This window comes from Eumetopias jubatus, unplaced genomic scaffold (genome assembly GCF_037043125.1).
Source record: "Eumetopias jubatus isolate StellerSeaLion01/CBP00866 unplaced genomic scaffold, mEumJub1_p1.0 scaffold_1, whole genome shotgun sequence".
NCBI classification, from domain to species: Eukaryota; Metazoa; Chordata; class Mammalia; order Carnivora; family Otariidae; genus Eumetopias; species Eumetopias jubatus.
The window spans coordinates 213,566,668-213,588,456 of record NW_028274807.1 but is presented as its reverse complement, the minus strand read 5'-3'; the positions used below and the strand labels follow the sequence as shown (position 1 = coordinate 213,588,456).

Here is a 21,789-nt window from a genome sequence, read left to right as displayed (position 1 = left end):
CCACCTATGTACTTTGAGGAAGTGATATTAGGAAATATGTGGGAAAGTTTTCTGCATTTCTGATTTCATCCCCAACTTTAGTATAAAGCTTCGTCTAAAAATGTGGGAGACATTTTGAGATCATCTTCAAAAGGGACCATGCCCCAAATATGCTCATCCACTCCAATTTTGCCATAGTCTTGGACTCTGGGGATTCTCATGGTCTATGATATTCAGATTCCCTCTTACTCCAGAGAAAACATGAGTTATTAGTGTTCAGACCTGTGCTGTGCAGGACCATAGCCACCAGTCGCGTGTGATTCCTGAGCACTGGAAACTAGGCCAGCCTGAGTGGAGATCAGCTGCACATGCAAAATGCATACTTGGTTTCAAAGATTATCTTACACAGAGAAAGGATCATAAAATATGAATAATTTGTCATATATTGAATGCTGGTTGAAATGATCCCATCTTGGCTCTATTAGGTTAAATATAATGAAATTAATTTCACCGGTTTTTCTTTCCCTTTAAAAAATGTGGCTACTAGAAATTTTAAAAGGACCTCTGTTGCTTGCACTATGTCGCCATCAGACGGTGTAGGGTAGAGAGAGGTCTGGACAGGTCCAGAGGGACCACTACATATGGAAAGGAGGTGGGCACTTGGCCTTTTGGTACTAGATTCCGAGCCACAGGTTTTTCAGAAATCAGGACATACAACTTGTGATATTGTGATTTATAATAAGAAATACATATTTGGGCTTTGTCCCCATTTCAGGCACAGAGCTCTTTTTTTTTTTTTAAGATTTTATTAGAGAGGGCGCCTGGGTGGCTCAGTTGGTTAAGCGACTGCCTTCGGCTCAGGTCATGATCCTGGAGTCCCGGGATCGAGTCCCACATCGGGCTCCCTGCTCAGCAGGGAGTCTGCTTCTCCCTCTGACCCTCCCCCCTCTCATGTGCTCTCTCTCTCTCTCTCTCTCTCTCTCATTCTCGCTCTCTCAAATGAATAAACAAAATCTTTTAAAAAAAAGATTTTATTAGAGAGAGCATGAGCAAGGTGAGGGGCAGAAGGAGAAGCAGACAGCCCACTGAGCAGGGAGCCCGATGCAGGACCCCATCCCAGGACCCCATCCTAGGACCCCGGGAACTGTGACCTGAGCCAAAGGCAGCCATTTAACCCACTGAGCCACCCAGGGGGCACAGAGCTCTTATAATCCTTGGCATTTCCCCATTTCCCCCCTGAGGGCAGAGTGATAAAGGTGTCTTCTATTACGGTAATGAGGTGATTTGGGAAACTCAGGGGGTGGGAGGGGCGCTAGGGGAGGGCCTGGGGGAGGAGCCAATCATGTGATTTGAAGGTTGGATCTTTAAGCCCCACCCCCTGATTTCACGAGAGGGGAGAGGAGCTGGAGAGTGAATCCCTAGCCAAGGGCGAAAGATCTAATCAACCCTGGCTGTGTGAGATAGCCTCCTGAAGCCGGGAGAGGCTGGGCTGCTGGGGCGGGTGAAGCTGGAGGTCTGGGGAGAGTAGCCACCCAGAGAGGGCATGAAGGTTCTGCGCCCTACCCCTGTACCTTGCCCCATACCTCACCTCCCTCAGGTGTTCCCAAGTGATACCTTTTCCTAATAAAACAGCAATCTAGTAACAGAAATGTTTCTCTGGAGTCCTGAGTTGCTCTAGCAAATTAATGCAACTCAAGGACGTGGTGACAACCTAGGCTTTCCACGGCTTCTAAGTGGGGGGGGGGGGGCAGGCTTGTGGGAGCAAGCCCTTAACCTGTGGGATCTGATAGTCTCCGGGTAGATGGTGTTGGAATCAGTTGAATTGTAGGACACCCAGCTGGTGACAGAGCACTGATTGTTGGTGCGGGGAACACCCCTCCTGGACCGCCCCCCACATTGAAATTGGGTGCAGACCCTCTTACAGCTGCAACCAGATGGCCCTGGTATGCTTCAGTAGTATGTGATGTCCCCTATAACTCTGGTGTTTGTAGCCTGCCTGGAAGGACCTGCAGTGAAGTTAGCACATGTATACCCAGGCAGTCAGAGACGAAGCCCCTAACCCCCGTGGGCTTCTGCCAAGCTGAACTATCCCCCTCTCTCTGTACCAGGTCTCAGTGTCCTGCTGGCTCTGTCAGGATCAGATGCCAAGAATTCTGGAGGTGAGTTTACTCATTACCAAATGCCAGGGAAAGGAAATTAGGATCAGCAACCTGCCTCGAGGGGAGGGAAGGTGCCCTTTTCAAGGGAGACAACATAAATCTCTGCCGCCTTCTGCCTTTTTCTTGCAGCTCCCAAGAACTTCTCCCCCTTCTCCATCATCACCCACCACTTATGTAGCTCTTGCTTTGCACCAGGCTCCATGCTTAGCAAATTCTACCCACATCCCATTCAGTCCTGACATTCCTGCAAAGAAGGTCTGGAGAGTATCCTCACTTGAACAACAGCCCTCAAGGGAAGTAGCTGGCTCAAGGTTGCACAGCTGATGGATGGTAGACTCTGCCCTTTCTTTCCCAGAGACTGTATCTAAGTCATGGCAGGAGATACTTTTATTTTTACCCCATGTCTTGGGTTGGGTTCCCCCCCCCTCCCAGAAGCATACCCTAAGAAAAGGACCTGACAGCAAGTCATTTGTCGGGGAGGTGATTCTGGGAAGTACCAGCTGGGAGTGGGAAATTACCGGGAAGGTGAGGAGACGTAAAGGTCCATTGTCAAGCAGATTACATGAGGGGAGAGAGGAGCGTAGTAAGGAGCATGTACCCCAGAATTCCAGCATGATTTCCCTTCATGGACAAGGAAGCTGTTATCTTCTTATTTATCTTTTTAAACTTGTGGTAAAATATACATAACATAAAATTCACCATTGTAATCATTTCTAAGTGCACAGAGCTGTGGCATGAAGCACATTCACATTGTTGTATACCCATCCCCACCATCCACCTCCAGAACATTTTTCTTCTTGCCAGACTGGCATTCCCCCCATGAAACAGCAATTCCCCATTTCCCCTCCCACTAGCCCCAGGATCCACCTAAAGACTTTCTGTCTGGAAAGTCTTTCGGAATTTGGACTCCTCTAGCGGCCTCCTGTAATTGGCACCCAACAGTAGTTGTCCTTTTGTGACTGCTTTATTTACATATCTAATGTCTTCAGAGTTCACCCATGTGGTAGCAGGTGTTGGAATTTCCTTCTTTCTTAAAGCTAACTAATATTCCATTGTATGGATGGACCACATTCTGTTTATTCATCTGTCGCGGGACACGGGGTGTTTCCACGTTTTGACTACCGTGAATAATGCTGTTATGAACATGGGTGTGCAAATATCTCTTCAAAACACTGCTTTCAATTCTTTGGGCTATATACTTAAAAGTGGTATATGGTATTTCTAATAAAAAAAATTGTTAAGACTTGCCAAACTGTTTTCCACAACAGCTGCACCATTTTACATGCCTTACCAGCAGTGCATAGGGTTACAGTTCCTCCACATCTTGCCAATACTTGTTTTCTTCCCCCCCCCCCACCGCCCCGGTGATAAAAAAGCCTTTTTTTTTTTTTTAACATGCTGACTCATGTCAGTCATCGATTGAGGGAACTGCTCCATTGCTAACCCACCGTGTGGTGAGCACAGAGGACTCTGGTGGCCAGAGAAAGCCCTCAGGGAAAGACACACAGATGCTGACAGAAGTTCTACTGTTGAGCAGAAGTGGTGTTGGTGGCAGAAGCCTGGATGTGGGTAGGGCAGGCACGCAAGCATCTGTGTTCAGGCGTGGGAGGGGTGCACGGTGGAGGACAACAGAGCTATTCCCAAAAGGACATTCTTCTGACTACAGCATCTGGGACATCATAAGTGCTCAAGGAATCCTTCTTGAATGAATGAGTAAATTAATGAAAGGATCCTGTGTTCCCTCCAGCTTTCTGTCCCATATGCCCTGAAAATGCCAACTGCTCCAACAGCACCCACTGTGCTTGTAAAGATGGATTTCAGTCTCCGTCTGGGAGGAGGTACATCAAGCCCCACGAGAAATGTGAAGGTAGAGACTCAATCCACGACGTCCTGAAATCTGGAATGGGGTGGGGGCATGTGTGGGGTGCTGGTGAGGCAAAGATGCAGTCGTACTACAAGAGAGAACATGTCAGAGCTGTCTCAGTGCCCTTAGAGGAGTTCCTATCCCTTTTATGTCCCCCTTGCTTTTCTGAAGCTGATTTGATGTCTTTCTTTCTTTCTTTTTTATTATTTATTTCTTTATTTTTTATTATGTTATGTTAGTCACCATACAATATACATTAGTTTTTGATGTGGTGATCCATGACCCATTGTTTGCCTATAACACCCAGTGCTCCATGCAGTACGTGTCCTCCTTAACACCCATCACCGGGCTAACCCACCCCCCCTCCCCTCTAACACCCTCGGTTTGTTTCTCAGAGTCCATAGTCTCTCATGGTTGATCTCTCCCTCCAATTCCATCCCCCCTTCATTTTTCCCTTCCTTCTCCTAATGTCCTTCCTGCTATTCCCTATGTTCCACAAATAAGTGAAACCATATGATAATTGACTTTCTCTGCTTGACTTGTTTCACTCAGCATAATCTCCTCCAGTCTCATCCACGTTGATGTAAAAGTTGGGTATTCATCCTTTCTGATGGCTGAGTAATATTCCATCGTATATATGGACCACATCTTCTTTATCCATTCATCTGTTGAAGGGCATCTCAGCTCTTTCCACAGTTTGGCTATTGCGGACATTGCTGCTATGAACATTGGGGTGCACGTGCCCCTTCTTTTCACTACATCTGTATCTTTGGGGTAAATACCCAGGAGTGCAATTGCTGGGTCATAGGGTAGCTCTATTTTTAGCTTTTTGAGGAACCACCATACTGTTTTCCAAAGTGGCTGTGCCAACTTGCATTCCCACCAACAGTGTCTTTCTTTAGAGGAAGGTAGAGTTCCCAGGACCCTTGGAGTTTCAAGCACCAGTTTTTGTTTGTCTGTCTGAGAATCCCACAAGAGGGGGGACCATGTCTGTTTTGTGCATTACTGTAAGCCAAGGACAGAGAATATGTCACATAACAGAGGCCCAGTAAAAAAGTGTTGTCCAAGAGAACAAATGAATAACTCACTATCTTGACACTCAAACATCTTCCATGATCAGGCCCAACTCAGATCTTGACACTCAATATCTTCCATGATCTGAGTATTCCAACTCAGATCCAGTTTCCCTTTTCACTACTCCCTTCTGCTCCAGCCAAAATCCTTTCTCATTTCCACAAATTCTAAAGATCCATTTGACTGCCAAAAAGAAAAAACACTCCTGAATATCTAATTGGTGGAGTTTTGTAAATTCAGAAGGCAAATTGGACCATGGTAAACTACTTAGGATTTATTTTATTTTATCGTGGTAAAATATAGATAATGCAAAATTTACCAATTTAACCATTTTTGTGTACAGCCCAGTGGCATCAGGCACCCTCACACTGTTTTGCCATCATCCCCACCGTCTGTCTCCAGAAATTTCCCCAAACTGAGACTCTGTCCCCATGAAGCACTGCCTGCCCACCCCCTGCCCCACCTCTTGCTCCCACATCTACTCTCTGTGTCTGTGGATATGATTCCTCTAGGGACCTCCTGTGAGTGGAATCAGACAATATTGGATTATTCATTTACTTGGATTATTTTTTTTCAATTGTGGTAAAATATACACAACAAAATTTATCATCGTAACTATTTTTAAGTGTATAGTTCACTGGCATTAAGTCCATTCACAGTGCTGTGCAACCATCCCCACCATCCATCTCCAGGACTTTTTTTATCTTGCAAAACTGAAACTCTGTCCCCACTAATCATTAACTCCCCATTCTCCCTCCCCTGGCCCCCGCCTCCCACCATCTACCCTCTGTCTCTGTTAATTTGACTCCTTTAGGGACCTCCTATAAGTGGAATCATACAACATTGGATGTATCCGTTTTTAAAACTTTTTAAAAGAGTTTAGGAAATTCTCCGTTACCCCTTCACCCAGTTCCCCTAAGGTTCACCAAAAACACGGCTATACTACAATGATGAAAACTAGGGAATTAATATTGATATAAGGATGTTAAAAAACAACAGACTTTTTTTCCAGTTCCACCAGTTTTTTTCCCCAATGCCCCTTTTTGTTTTCTGCTTCAAGAACTGTTTCAGGATCCCATTTAGTTGCCATGCTCCTGAGCTGGCAATCTGTGATGGATCCTCAGTATTTTCTGGTCTTCTCTGACTTAGACACCTTTGAAAGGACACCAGAGATGCCCTTTTGCACTTTGCTTTTTTCACTTAACAGCATATCCCAGAAATTATTCCAAATCATGTAGAGATCTCCCCCCATTCTTTTATGTACCTGTGTGGGTGAACCATGGTTTATTCAAACTTCTTCTGCATAGGGACATTTTACCTGAATCCTTAGGCTTTTTCCAGTATTTGTGGGAGATGTGTCTTTAAAGTCCTGGAGGTGAGGTGCCTGAGTTAAAAGGCAAATCCATATGTAGCTTGATTAGCTATCCCAAATTTAATTCCAGAAAAGTGGTACTAATTGGCATTCTCACCAGCAATGCATGGAAGCACCTGTCTCTCCACAGTCTTGCCTACAGAACATGTTGTCAGAACGCATCGCCAGTCTGCTAGGTGAGAAATGGTATATCAGTAGATTTTTCATGATTTTCTCTAATTATGAACAATGTTTTTTAGGTAATCTGTTCACCCAACATGGGGCTTGAACTCATGACCCTGATCAAGAGTTGCATGTTCCCCTGACTGAGCCAGCCAGGCATCCCTAATTATGAACAATTTTGAACATTTTATATTAGAGGATCATTTTTATATCTTCTTTCTGAATTGTCTGTTCATGTCTTTTCCCTATTTTTTTTATTGAGTATTTCTTTTCCTCCCAATTTTTGATTTCTTTATATGTTAGAAATTTTTGTCCCTTGTTAGTAGTATACATTGAGAATATTTCCTCCCTGTCAGTTTTCTTTAGATTTTGCTTGTATGTGTTTTTTAGCCATGCAACTAATTAAAAAATTTTTTTATGTAGGTAAATTTATCAAGGTGCTTAAGTCATCATTAAATGTTTTCCCTGGGGCATCTTGGTGGCTTATCGGTAGAGGGTCTGACTTTTGATTTGGGCTCAGGTTGTGATCTCGGGGTCATGGGATCGAGCCCCACCCTGGGCTCTGTGCTGGGGCATGGAGCCAGCTTGGGATTCTTTCTCCCTCTCCATTGGCCCCTCCCCTCCCATGCTCTCTAAAAAATAAAAAATAAAAATAAAATGTTTTTCCCTACACTGAGATCAAAGAATTCACCTCTGTTTAATTCTAGTACCTGTATGGCTCCATTTTTACATTTAGATCTCTGATATATGTAGAGTTTATTCTTTTTTTATTATTATTATGTTCAATTAGTCAACACAGTACATCATTGATTTTTGATGTAGTGTTCAATGATTCATTAGTGTAGAGTTTATTCTTAAGAAGTGTGTGGTATCTGGGTCTCATTTTATCTTATTAAAAAATCCATCCTGAACCAGGATAAAGGGGAACTCCATTCTAGAGAAGGGAAGTGTGCAGAAGTGTAATGTGCATTTGTTATACTGTTTGAGACTATTTGGTTTTGCTGCAGAAGAAAGAAACTCCAATGGGATATATGAAATTCATAAGATGTGTTAAAATAGGTAAGTAGTTGGTGGGTAGAGCATATGTGTGTTAAACATAGGATAGAATGGAGAGACCAACAGTAATATTCATGAAGCAATAAATATACACAAGGCACATAGGTTCTAAATGCTCATGGCAAATTAAATAAATAAGAGGCATTTAATGCCCAAGATACACAATATAAACAAAACATACAAAGCACTTAAGATTTATGAGGTCTTAATTCAGTCACTCACTGATGATAACTATTCTGGCCCATATAACCCTCTACCCAAAACACACACCCATAGCCTGATATAACTCATAGACTAATAGGCAAGTTGCAACTATTGGTTAAATGTACTTGTCCTGAGTCCTTCCAACAGATAGAATAAGTGTGAGTCATTGGCTCAGGGTAACTTCTGTCTGTGGGTCCCTTTGCTTGAACCTCAACTCTGGTCCACCAGAGAGATGTGGCAGATAGATGCAGACACATGAATATTGCACATGCCAGGACTTAGATGGTGGGAGCCTTTTGCCTCACTTCTACCATTTCCTAAGGGTATATGCACCTGCCCTATCTCTTTCCTTGCTACTTGCTGTGTGTTTTAAATTGATTAAACCGTGTGATCCAGGTATTGAAAGAACTATTGGTCCTTCCTTCAGTGGTTTGACATACCACCATCATACTCTAAAGCTCCATATGTACTTGGGTCTATTTCTGGACTTTGAATCTATTTCACTAGACTCTTTGTCAATTCATGTGCCAGCATTCATTTTATTGAGGCTTTAAAGTGTGTTTCAGTGTCTAATAATATGAGTCCCCACTGCAGAGTTTTTATGGCTATTCTTACATGCTTGTATCCACTGTCTTACTCCTTAAAGTCCGGCTAGATGTTTTTCACTAGGATTGTATTGGATTTATAAATTCACTGGAGGAGAACTATCACCTTTATGATATTGAGTCATCTTATCCAAGAACAGATGCTTATGAATGATGGTGGGTACTTGAGACTCCCTGTGCAAGGGAAGATGGTATAGTTTGATGAGAATGAAACATGATGTTTTCTCTTGATTTGCAGATATTGATGAGTGTAGGGTTGGGCTGGCAAAGTGCAAGAAGGAAGCATACTGCAGAAATGAAATTGGAAGTTACTACTGCAGCTGTTTCTCAAATCATATCTTCAACTGGCTGGCTCGGTTCATTAAATTAGATAATAAAGCATGTTATGGTAAGGATTTCCAAATACTCTCGACAATGAAGAAAGAGTGGTGGGGGGAGACTTTGAGAGCTTCATTGATTTCAGGCCAAGGTAAAAGAGTAGAAATCTGTCCTGGCCCTGGTCCTGCATCCTACTATTGTCCCTGGTAATCTTTTCCCAGAAGGCACCACTCAAGCCTCCAGCACCAATCACCGTCCTTATGTGGCTGCCTTGCAAGAGTATGTCTCCTGTCTGGGTCTATTTCCTGTTCTTCCAAAATGACATCTCAGATTTTCCGCTGGACTTCCCTACTTGTTTCTCCCTCTCACTTTAAATTCAATTTCTACATCTATTTATCTGTCTATATACTAAACCCTATGAGTTCACACTGATACTCAGATTCCCATCCAACACCAGGGCTCTTTCTAGCCTTCCCTCTTTTCTTATTTGTGGCTGCTTCTGTGGCATTGAAAACCTGGTTCTCAATGACCACAGCATGTTTACTTATTTGCTCATTCCTAGTATAATTCCATGTTTTGAGTTCAATAGTTTGGACTTAACTTCTGGCTCTACCACTTACCAGCTGACTTTTGGATGGGTAATGACCTAACTTCTATATGCCTCACCTGTAAGTGGGAACAATAATAGCATCTACCGTATGAGTTATGTATTGCTGAATAAAAAATTACCCCAACGGTAGTGGCTTAAAACAACAATACTGTCTCACAGTCTCTGTAGGCCAGGAATCTACGTGTAATTTCCCTACATTCTCCGCTCCAGGGTTTCTCACAGCTACAGTCAAAGTGTTGGGTGGGGATGCAGTCTCATCTGAAGGCTCATCTAGGGGCAGATCTGCCTCCAAGCTCACTCACGTGGTTGCTGGAAGGATTCAGTTCTTTCAAAGCTACTGGACTGAAGGCCTCAGTTCCTTTCTGGTGGTTGGTGAGAGGCTGCCCTCACTTCTTAGATATGTCAGCCTCTCCAGCTTGCTTTGTTGTAGTGAGCACATGAGAATATCCAGAAAGAGAGTGTGAACAAAATAGAAGTTGTAGTCTTTTATAACCCAGTCTCAGCAGTGACATCCTATCACTTTTGCTGTGTTCTATTCATTAGCAGTGAGTCACTGGGTCTGGTCAGGGGGAGGAGGGTTCCAAGTGGCAAGGATCACTGAGAGTCACTTTAGAAACCTACTTACTTCATGTACTGGGTAGAATAGAATCTCCCCAAATTCACGTACATCTGAAACCTGGGAATATGATGGAATATGATCTTATTTGGAAAGAAATTCTTTGCAGTTTTAATAAAATCAAGAGGTGGTCATACCAGATGAGGGTGGGCCCTCAATCCAATATGACTGGTGTCCTTATAAGAAGAGGGGAATTGGGTGTAGAGACACACACACATACAGAGGGACATGCAAGGACAGACACAGAGGCTGGGGTTCTGCTGCCACCAGCCAAGGGACACCAAAGATTGCTTGCAACCACCAGAAACTAGGAGAAGCAAAGAAGGATCTTCCTTAGAGCCTTCAGAGGGAGTGTGGTCCTACCAATAACCTTGATTTTGGACTTTTAGCCTTCAGAACCATGAGAAAATAAGTTTCTATTGTTTTAAAGCCACCCAGTTTGTGGCACTTTGTTACAGCAGCCTTAAGAATCTAATACACCTCACCTACCCATTTTGATTATTAAGATATGTAAAATATTCAGTGCAGTGCTAGCCACCTAGAAAGACTCAATAAATATTAGCCATTAAGCTACATAACCCTGTTCTAGAACCTTCTGTCTTTCTTTACATGAGATCGTGTGTATTAAGGCACTTTATATGCCATGTTGTGTAGACAATTGCAGGTATTATTACTGCTTCTGTATTATTAACCCAGTTAACACCCACTCCTTCAGGAAGCCTCCTCTGCACACTCCATATTCTAGGATTTCTCTGTGTGCTCCCAAGGTATCTTATCCTATATATTAAAAACAGGTGGGATGCTTGTAATCACTTAATTATTTATTTGTCATTATTTACCTAGTGACTCTCCCACCAGACTGCAAACTCCACAAGGGAAGACCCTTTGTTTCTTTGTCAATTTACTTCCATAAGGTTTAGTATTGTTCCTGGCTTTTAGTAGGTGTGCAATAAATACTATTGACTTAATTATTGAACTGGAGGCCCCACCCTAATCCCCTTTTAAATTTCTACTGTAGAAGACATTTTGGACTTCTTGGAGGGAACTTGGGCAAGGATGGGAAGCATCAGAGAAAGACTCAACTCAATAGTGATTGGAAAGGAATGTGGGCCAGGTGTGTTACCTCCCACATTCCACTCAATGGCTACTTTTCTTTCCCAGAGGCTGCCAGTGAGGAGACACCAGTCTCAGGGAATATTCAGGTGAGTGAAGTGAAGCCTAGGTCTGAGAGACAGTTGGCCAGTCTTGCTATGTTATTCCCCTGCTCAAATAAGTACGATGGCTCCCTCTGCCTTTTAGGACACACCAGCTCTCACGCAGGAATGATTTGTCCATTCTCCCAGGGGACATCTGGCAATGCCTGGGGACATTTTTTGGTTGTCACAACTAGGGTGCTACTGGCATCTAGTGGGTAGAGACCAAGGATGCTGCTAAACATTTAGTTATGCCCAAGGACAGCCTCCTACATTATCTGGTCTCAAATGTCAATAGACACTGAGAAACGTTGGCAAGGTTTTTAGTGCCTCAGCTGTTGTTCAAAGACTGGCATCAAAAATCTAGAGCTTCACTCAACCTCTGTCACCACTTCCCATCCCCTGTCTTTCTCTGTAAGGCACTCTTCATGGGTTCCAGACATGTCATCCTTTAGGTCCTCGTGTTCTCATAAATACAATGGAGTGAATGATACACCTTTCACAAGGCTGTGTGTGGTCAATGAGAAGATACATATCAGGTCGAGATTGCAGAATCTACACCTTAATCAATGTTATTGCCTTCAGGGCTCACCCAACCACACACAAGTATATTCCTGCTTTCTCAAGTTTCAGGAAGAGCCTACCTAATTAGCTTTATTTCTTTGAAAGGAAATTCTGAGGAACAACGGAAGCAAAGAGCACATTGCAAAAATGGCTACCCAAATATTTCAAAAGATGGAAGTGATCATATGGACTGAAGATTTAGCTTCTCCAGGAAAGCATGATAATTCTACACTTGGTATAGGTAAGAAACAGAGCACTTTCCTTATGACCAAAACATTTTATGAGGGTGATCTTTGTCAGACCTTGTGTTTATATGTTTATGTGATATGGAGAATTCATTCAAGGGGTTCTTCCCAAATGCAGACCTGCTCCCAGGTGACTGTCCTTGGAAAACTTTTAAATGTTTAGCTTCTCTTGCTTAAAAACTCAGTTACCCCCTCACCAGTTACTCCAGTATACATTATTTAAAATGTTTTTATCTTTAAATATTATATGTAAAGGCTGAGCTTGCCCACCCTGGTTGCAGCTCCAGGAAACATGGCCATCCCCTCTCTTCTCCTGGGTTGCTGTGGCCAGTGGATGCTGCTTAGACCATTTTGACCATCTCATCCCCATCAGCAAGAGATGTGGAAGGGAATGCCATCTGGTCTGCCTTGCATACAGAAAAGGAAATCACCAGTAGGGGGCCTTCCAAAGAAGAGAGTTCTTCAACAAATTTCTTATGCATGAGAAGCGAGCAAAGCAGGACTCACTTTCTTAATGTTTCCAGTCTATGAAATCAAGAGGTGCAATGAGACAAGTGAGAAGACTGTTCTGGAAGCTGGAAATAACACCATGGATATCGACTGTATTGGTGCTTTCAAAGGAACCATAGGAGGTACTGTGTTTGAGATGGATTCTCCTGACTTCCAAATCCTAGGCATTGTTGTCTCATTTCTAGGTGACTGGGCCAACTTAAAAAGCCTTCAAGGCATGGGGGACTCTACATGGGTTCCACTAACCATGCAATTTGGGGGACACAGTTAGTGGGTACTTTGTGACATGCTGAGGTTCAAACAAGGATCCCTTGGCATGCTTCCTTAAAAGGAACAGGCTGATGCATGCTCTCTGTCCATGTGATGGTCTGAAAAGGCAGCACTTGAAAGTGGTAGATGATTGTCTTGAACACTATTTCTCTTGAGAAGTGTTTTATGATTGCTCTATTTAAAATAGTCCCTAGCCTTTCTCTGTCCTATGAGTTGGCAAACTTTTTCTCTGAAAGGACCAGATAGTAATTTTTTTCTCAAGTTCTTATTTAGATTCCAGTTAGTTAACATACAGTGTAATATTAGTTTCAGGTATAGATGTTAGTGGTTCATCACTTACATACAACACCTAGTGCTCATCACAAGTGCCCTCCTTAATACCCACCACCCATTTAACCCATCCCTCCACCCACCTTCCCTCCAGGAACCCTCAGTTTGTTCTCTATAGTTAAGAGTCTGTTTTATGTTTGCCCTTCTTTTTTCTTTTTTCCCCTATGTTCATCTGTTTTGTTTCTTAAATTCCACATGTGAGTGAAATCATATGGTATTTGTCTTTCCCTGACAGACTTATTTCATTTAGCATAATACACTCTAGCTCCATCCATGTCATTGCAAAAGGTAAGATTTCATTCTTTTTTATGGCTAAGTAATATTCCATTATAAATGTATAATCCATCCCACATCTTACATCTTTATCCATTCATCAGTTGATGGACATTTGGGCTCTTTCCATAGTTTGACTAATGTTGATAATGCTGCTATGTTTGTATCCCTTCGAATCAGTATTTTTATATCCTTTGGGTAAATACATAGTAGTGCAATTGCTGGATCATAGGGTAGTTCATTTTTTAACTTTTTGAGGAAGCTCCATACTGTTTTCCACAGTGGCTGCACCAGTTTGCATTCCCACCAAAAGTGTAAGAGGGTTCCTCTTTCTCCGCATCCTTACCAAGATCTGTTGTTTCCTGTGTTGTTAATTTTAGCCATTCTGACAGATGTGAGGTGATATCTCATCATGGTTTTGATTTGTATTTCCCTGATGATGAGTGATGTTGAACATCTTTTCATGTGTCTGTTAGTCATCTGTATATCTTCTTTGGAAAAATGTCTATTCATGTCTTCTGCCCATTTTTCAACTGGATTATTTGTTTTCTGGATGTTGTGTTTTATAAGTTCTTTATAAAACTAACCCTTTATCAGATATGTCATTTGCAAATATCTTCTCCCATTCCAAAGTTTGCCTTTTAGTTTTGTTGATTGTTTCCTTCGCTGTGCAGAAGCTTTTTATTTTGAAGAAGTCCCAATAGTTTATAGTTTATTCTTGCTTTTGTTTCCCTTGCCTTGCTTGGGCCAGGTGATCTTTTTTTTTTTTCTATGTTTGTCACCATACAGTACATCATTAGTTTTTGATGTAGTGTTCCATAATTCATTGTTTGCGTATAACACCCAGTGCTCCATGCAATACGTGCCCTCCTTAATACCTATCACTGGGCTAATCCATCTCCCCACCCTCCTCCCCTCTAAAACCCTCAGTTTGTTTCTTAGAGTCCATAGTCTCTCATGGTTCGTCTCCCTCTCTGATCCCCCCCCTTCATTTTCCCCTTCCTTCTCCTAATGCCTTCCATGCTATTCCTTATGTTCCACAAATAAGTGAAACCATATGATAATTGACTTTCTCTGCTTGGCTTATTTCACTTAACATAATCTCCTTCAGTTCCATCCATGTTGATGCAAAAGTTGGGTATTCATCCTTTCTGATGGCTGAGTAATATTCCATCGTATATATGGACCACATCTTCTTTATTCATTCATCTGTTGAAGGGCACCTCAGCCTTTTCCACAGTTTGGCTATTGTGGACATTGCTGCTAGGAACATTGGTGTGCATGTTGGGCCAGATGATCTTTGTTATAACTACTCAACTCTGACATTGTAGTGGGAGAGCAGCCCTAGATGATTTGTAAATGAAGGGGCATGACTGTGCGCCAATAAAACTTTATATTACAAAAACAGGTGGTAGGCTGGATTTGATTCTCAGGCCATAGTTTGCCACCCCTGCTTTATTCCACCATCTCATGTAAATTTCTGTACAGCATGTACACTATGCAATTTTTCTTAATTTATTTGTTGTCCATCTCCCCCACTATAATATCAGCTCTCTGACGGCAAGAAGTTGGCCTGTTTTCTTCACTGTTGTATTGCATGCTTAGAACACTGTCTGGCACACACTAGATGCCCAATAAATATTTGATGAAAGAGTGAATAAATACATTAATGAAAGAGTGCATGAAAAATATCCCAAAAAGAAAGACCTGGTACTCTGGAGAGAGTGAAATAACTGCTGTATTTTCTCCAGAAAATTTCCAACTACTGATTAATCTTCACTCCTTATTGTGAGCTGTCAGATGGAGAAGGCAGAGGGAAAAGATCTACAAATGAGTTGGTTTTTAAAATGGAGTAAATAATAATATAGGTGGAAAGTGGCTTTGGCTAAAACTGGGATGGTGGCCCATGAATAATTGTAGTTTAAGAAATACTACATCATGCTATAGAGCATCCTATGTGAATTTACCTTCTGTGAATTAAATCATTCTTGCATGAGAAGGGGAGGGAAAGAGGTTAGGAGGGAGAGAAACAGAGAAAGACAGAGAGAGGGAAGGAGAATGATAGAATAAATTAAAAGAATGTGTCATCCTGCATACCTTTCCATACCTTTCTAAATTAGATGCCCCAGAGTGAGCTTGAAATGGAAGATGGGTTCCTGTCTCACATTGAGGTCTTTCATCCATTTTGAGTTTATCTTGGTGTATGGTGTTAGAGAATGGTCCAGTTTCATTCTTCTGCATGTGGCTGTCCAATTTTCCCAGCACCATTTATTGAAGAGACTGTCTTTTTTTCCATTACATATTTTTTCCTGCTTTGTTGAAGATTATTTGACCATAGAGTTGAAGGTCCATATCTGGGCTCTCTATTCTGTTCCATTGGTCTATATGTCTGTTTTTGTGCCAGTACCATGCTGTCTTGGTGATCACTGGTTTGTAATATAGCTTGAAATCGGGCAACGTGATGCCCCCAGCTTTGTTTTTCTTTTTCAACATTTCCTTGGTGATTTGGGGTCTTTTCTGATTCTGTACAAATTTTAGGATTGTTTGTTCCAGCACTTTGAAAAATCCTAGAAGAGAACATAGGCAATAACTTCTTTGACATCGGCTCTAGCAACTTCTTTCAAGATACATCTCCAAAAGATAGCGAAACAAAAGCAAAAATGAACTTTTGGGATTTCATCAAGATAAAAAGCTTCTGCACAGCAAAAGAAACAGTCAACAAAACAAGAGGCAACCCACAGAATGGGAGAAGATATTTGCAAATGACACTACAGATAAAGAGCTGGTATCCAAGATCTATAAAGAACTTCTCAAACTCAACACCCAAAAAACAAATAATCAAGTCAAAAAATGGGCAGAAGACATGAACAGACATTTCTCTGAAGAAGACATACAAATGGCTAACAGACACATGAAAAAATGTTCATTATCATTAGCCATCAGGGAAATCAAAAGCACATTGAGATACCACCTTACACCCATTAGAAAGGCAAAAATGGACAGGGAAAGAAACAACAAATGTTGGAGAGGTTGTGGAGAAAGGGGAACCCTCTTACACTATTGGTGGGAATGCAAGTTGGTACAGCCACTTTGGAAAACAGTGTGGAGGTTCCTCAAAAAGTTAAAAATAGAGCTACCCTATGACCCAGCAATTGCGCTCCTGGGTATTTACCCCAAAGACACAGATGTAGTGAAAAGAAGGGCCACATGCACCCCAATGTTCATAGCAGCAATGTCCACAATAGCCAAACTGTAGAAAGAGCCGAGATGCCCTTCAACAGATGAATGGATAAGGAAGATGTGGTCCATGTATACAATGGAATATTACTCAGCCATCAGAAAGGATGAATACCCAAATTTTACATCAACGTGGGTGGGACTGGAGGAGATTGTGCTAAGTGAAATAAGTCAAGCAGAGAAAGTCAATTATATGGTTTCACTTATTTGTGGAACGTAAGGAATAGCAGGGAGGACATTAGGAGAAGGAAGGGGAAAATGAAGGGGGGAATCAGAGGGGAAGACGAACCATGAGAGACTATGGACTCTGAGAAACAGACTGAGGGTTTTGGGGAGCGGGTGGGGGGATGGGTTAGCTCGGTGATGGGTATGAAGGAGTGCACGTACTGCATGGAGCACTGGGTGTTATACGAAAACAATGAATCGTGGATCACCACATCAAAAACTAATGATGTATTGTATGTTGACTGACATAACATAATAAAATTAAATTAAATTAAATATAAAATTAAATTAAATTAATTTAAAAAATGGAAGATGGGAATGTGTGGTTTCCTCATCCTGCCAGTTCCACCTGCTCTTTTGAGCACAAACATCTTGCCTCATGGCTCTGATTTTGATGTCTAAGGGCTCATATATATTTTTTTAATTCATTAATGGATATTTTGCATTATATCTCTTATAATGTGTGGTACACTATAATGTGTATTACATATACAAACCACACATAATGTGTTGATGGAGCAACATAAGGGATTTCCAAGGGCGATTTTGACTATACATAATATTTGCCTTATGACTCTCACACAAGACACTAGCATACTGATTTCCTATAATACAGATGTCCTCTAAAGTGATTTCTGTTTTTTCAGATAGAAGTGCAGTTGCGCTTATCACTTACCAGTCTCTTTGGGATATTCTGAATGGATCCTTTTTTAATGATGGAAGAGGGACACAGGAAATGAAACTGAACTCTCGTGTCGTGAGTGGCACCATAAGTACGAAGAAAAAAGTATATCTGTCTGAACCTGTGTTACTGACCTTCCAGCATATTCAGGTGAGCAAAATCCAGAGCTGGTTCTCTGTGCATTACCTCAAAGAGGTGTGTTATGATGGGTCCTGCCAAGAAATTGAATCCAACTCTGCTCATTCAGAGTTAACAGAACCAACAAGAAATGTTGAGGCACCCAGAGATTGCCACCAGGGGAAGCTATTATCACATTTAAGCCTAAAAAGGCAATGGAGGGATGAGCATTGTTGAGCCCAGTGAGAGCTGGAGACATGCCGGAGGGTTGCCTTGCTGGAGATGGAGATATTCTGAAGCAGAAGAAGTGTCTGGAAGAAACACCTGACTTCCTCCTCCTCTCATCTAAGGACTTCTCATCAGTTCCTCTCATTCATTGTCCCAGTGACAAGGAGCCTGGGTAAAGCAGTTCATAAGGGTCAATCCCTGGGGCTCTGAGATGACCAGAGAAGGGCAGAATAAAGGAAGAATAAACCCCACAGAAGGTGTGGTCATATGAAACTCTTCCCCACAAGTGTTCTAGATAATGGGATTTTCCCATTCCAGTTTCCAATGCAAGGCATCCATGACTAACCTATAAAATTAAGATAATAAAACCAGAAAGAGCCCTGCTTTCATGCTATTTTCTTTTCAGCCTGGTGGTGCAAGAAGAAAATATTTCTGTGTCTACTGGAAAGGATCAGAGGAGGGGGGCACCTGGTCGACAGAGGGCTGCTATCATGTGGGCAGCAACGATTCACACACCAAATGCAAGTGCTTCCACCTTTCCAGCTTTGCTGTCCTCATGGCTCTTGTTCCCAAGGTACCAAGATTCATGCTCCCCTCCTGGTATCTGATTGTGTCCAACAAACTGTGAGATTGTCCTCTCCATGTCTTAAAAAAAGACTGAGATCATGGGGCGCCTGGGTGGCTCAGATGGTTAAGCGTCTGCCTTCGGCTCAGGTCATGATCCCAGGGTCCTGGGATCGAGTCCCGCATCGGGCTCCCTGCTCCTTGGGAGCCTGCTTCTCTCTCTGCTTCTCTCTCTCTCTCTCCCTCTGTCTCCCATGAATAAATAAATAAAATCTTTAAAAAAAAAAGACTGAGATAAGTAGTCAAGTGGAAGTAGTTTACTTGAGAGGTAATTCCAGGAAGCACCAATAAGGGGCTGGCAAATGAAACAAGAAAAAACAAAAGTTAATGCAGAGAGCATTATCAAGCCACTCATTACTTTGGGCATCTGGAATTTAATTCTCTCTAGGGTACTCTGGGAATCAGTGTAGGAGATGCATCTGAGTCATCCTAACTGAACTGCAAGAGAGCTAGGCTATCTATAGACCACCTCCTCTCAGGCATTGGTTGAAAGCTGCATGGGGGTGGGGGTCGTTAATTCTGGCATGTCCACAGGCATGGGCAGAGTAAGCTCAAGCTAGCAGAGAAAGCTCTCAAACATTGGAAAGTTGGGTTGTCAGCCCCTATAGTTGTGGGGTCTAAGATGATCTGGAATCAAACATCCGTTACTCTGCAAGAGACAGTTACAATTGGTCAGATGGGAAAGAAGGCAACTGACTGTCTCCAATGAAAAAGTATAGGTCCTTGAACTTCCCAGATCCCAACCACATCTAGGATCAGCCAGATTTAAAGAAATTTACCTAACTTCTTCCCCTATTTCTTTTAAGCTCTCAATTACTGAACATTTACTGTATGACAATCATTACATTACACATTTAAATGCATTGGCCTCATTTTATTCATTCAACAAATTTGCATATGACTGCCTACTATATGCCAGATGCTCTAGGCATTGAGGATACAGCAGAGAACAAAACAGATAAAGAAATTCCAACCTTCATGGAGATGACTTTGGAGAGCTATGTTGTCCAATAGGATTACCAGCCACATATGGCTATTGGGCACTTGAAACGTGGCTAGTGTGGCTGAGAACCAACTTTTTTATTTTATTTAATTTTAATTTATTTAAACTAAGAAGCAGTGTGAAATATTTTTCCATTAAATACCACTTCATTCATAGGATTTCATTTCACTTTTATCATTGAAAATAAAAGCATCTGAATTCAGATGTGTTGTAAGCATAAAATACACCCTGGATTTCAAGGGCTTAATATGGAAAAAAGTATCAAATATCTCATTAATAATTGTTTTACATTGATTGTAATTTGAACTGATTGCATTTTTATTGTATTGATTATATTATATTCAATACATTGGACTGATAATATTTTAAACATATACTATTAAATTAATTTGACCTGATTCTTTTCACATTTTAAAAGATATGGCTACTAGAAAATTTTAAATTCCACATGTGGCTCACATATTTCTTTTGGACAACACCAGGCTAGTGGTTTTGGTTTTTAATAGCCTTGTGTGGTGAATGCTATTAGTGCACCCATTTTGAAGATGAGAACATCAAATCTCAGAGAGGTTAAGTCAGTAGTTTAAGGGACTGAACTTGAAAGCCCGTCAGACTCTCCCTCAGAAACATAACTGCAGAATTGGAAACTATAATGAATTCTTCACTTGGTGGCTCATAGGTGGATCCTGTGTTGACCATGATCACCTATGTGGGGCTGAGCCTCTCTCTGCTGTGCCTCCTCCTGGCAGCCCTCACCTTCCTCCTGTGCCGACCCATCCAGAACACCAGCACCTCCCTCCACCTGCAGCTTTCCATCTGCCTCTTCCTGGCCCACCTGCTCTTCCTTACAGGGATTGATCAAACTGAGCCTAAGGTAGGTAATTTAACCAAATCACCTTCTTGTCATAATCAAATCTAGCCATGTTGTCTTGAGGAAGGATGGGGAGAAGGCAAGAGTCAGCAGTAATGGTAACAACATGGATGGAGCTAGAGGGTATTATGCTAAGCATAATAAGTCAGTCAGAGAAAAAAAAATGCCATATGATTTCACACATATGAGTAATTTAAGAAATAAAACCGATGAACATAGGGGAAGGGAAGGAAAAATAAAATAAGATAAAAACAAGGACAAACCATCCTGACTCTTTTTTTAATTTTTATTTTATTTTTTATTTTTATTTCATTATGTAATGTTAATCACCATACATTACATCATTAGTTTTTGATGTAGTGTTCCATGAATCATTGTTTGCGTATAACACCCAGTGCTCCATTCAATACGTGCGCTCTTTAATACCCATCACCAGGGTAACCCATCCCCCCAGCCCCCTCCCCTCTAGAACCCTGTTTGTTTCTCAGAGTCCGAGTCGCTCATGTTTGTCTCCCCCTCCAATTTCCCCCCCTTCATTTTTCCCTTCCTACTATCTTCTTCTTTTTTTATTTTTTAACATAAAATATATTATTTATTTCAGAGGTACAGGTCTGTGATTCAACAAACTTACACAATTCACAGCGCTGACCAGAGCACATATCCTCTGCAATGTCTATCACCCAGCCACCCCATCCCTCCCACCCCACCCCCACCCCAGCAACCTTCAGTTTGTTTCCTGAGATTAAGAATTCCTCATATCAGTAAGGTCATATGATACCTGTCTTTCTCTCATTGACTTCTTTCACTCAGCATAACACCCTCCAGTTCCATCCACGTCATTGCAAATGGCAAGATCTCATTCCTTTTGATGGCTGCATAATATTCCATTGTGTATATATACCACCTCTTCTTTATCCATTCATCTGTCAATGGACATCTTGGCTCTTTCCACAGTTTGGCTATTGTGGACATTGCTGCTATAAACATTGGGGTGCACGTACCCCTTCGGATCCCTTCATCTGTATCTTGGTGGTAAATACCCGGTATTGCAATTGCTGGATTGTATGGTAGCTCTATTTTCAACTGTTTGAGGAACCTCCATACTGTTTTCCAGAGTGGTTGCACCAGCTTGCATTCCCACCAACAGTGTAGGAGCGTTCCCCTTTCTCTGCATCCCCGTCAACATCTGTCAGTTCCTGACTTGTTAATTTTAGCCATTCTGACTGGTGTGAGGTGGTATCTCATTGAGGTTTTGATTTGGATTTCCCTGATGCCGAGCGATGTTGAGCACTTTTTCATGTGTCTGTTGGCCATTTGGATGTCTTCTTTGGAAAAATGTCTGTTCATGTCTTCCGCCCATTTCTTGATTGCATTATTTGTTCTTTGGGTGTTGAGTTT

General features: G+C 41.9%; 1 protein-coding gene across 6 annotated transcripts in view; it reads left to right on the top strand.

Annotated features, from left to right (window-relative positions):
- Positions 1–21,789, top strand: part of LOC114226103 (putative adhesion G protein-coupled receptor E4P) — a 69,346-nt gene that overhangs the window by 18,989 nt on the left and 28,568 nt on the right. For 5 of the 6 annotated variants that reach the window (XM_088017757.1, XM_088017751.1, XM_088017750.1 and 2 more), the window contains exons 3-11: positions 2,088–2,138; positions 3,886–4,005; positions 8,714–8,863; positions 11,181–11,221; positions 11,882–12,017; positions 12,546–12,653; positions 17,514–17,698; positions 18,300–18,467; positions 20,200–20,394. In XM_088017757.1, coding sequence (XP_087873883.1) covers positions 2,088–2,138; positions 3,886–4,005; positions 8,714–8,863; positions 11,181–11,221; positions 11,882–12,017; positions 12,546–12,653; positions 17,514–17,698; positions 18,300–18,467; positions 20,200–20,394 — 1,154 coding nt within the window. The remainder of the gene's footprint in view (positions 1–2,087; positions 2,139–3,885; positions 4,006–8,713; positions 8,864–11,180; positions 11,222–11,881; positions 12,018–12,545; positions 12,654–17,513; positions 17,699–18,299; positions 18,468–20,199; positions 20,395–21,789) is intronic. The other variant, XM_088017763.1, reaches the window with a different exon arrangement.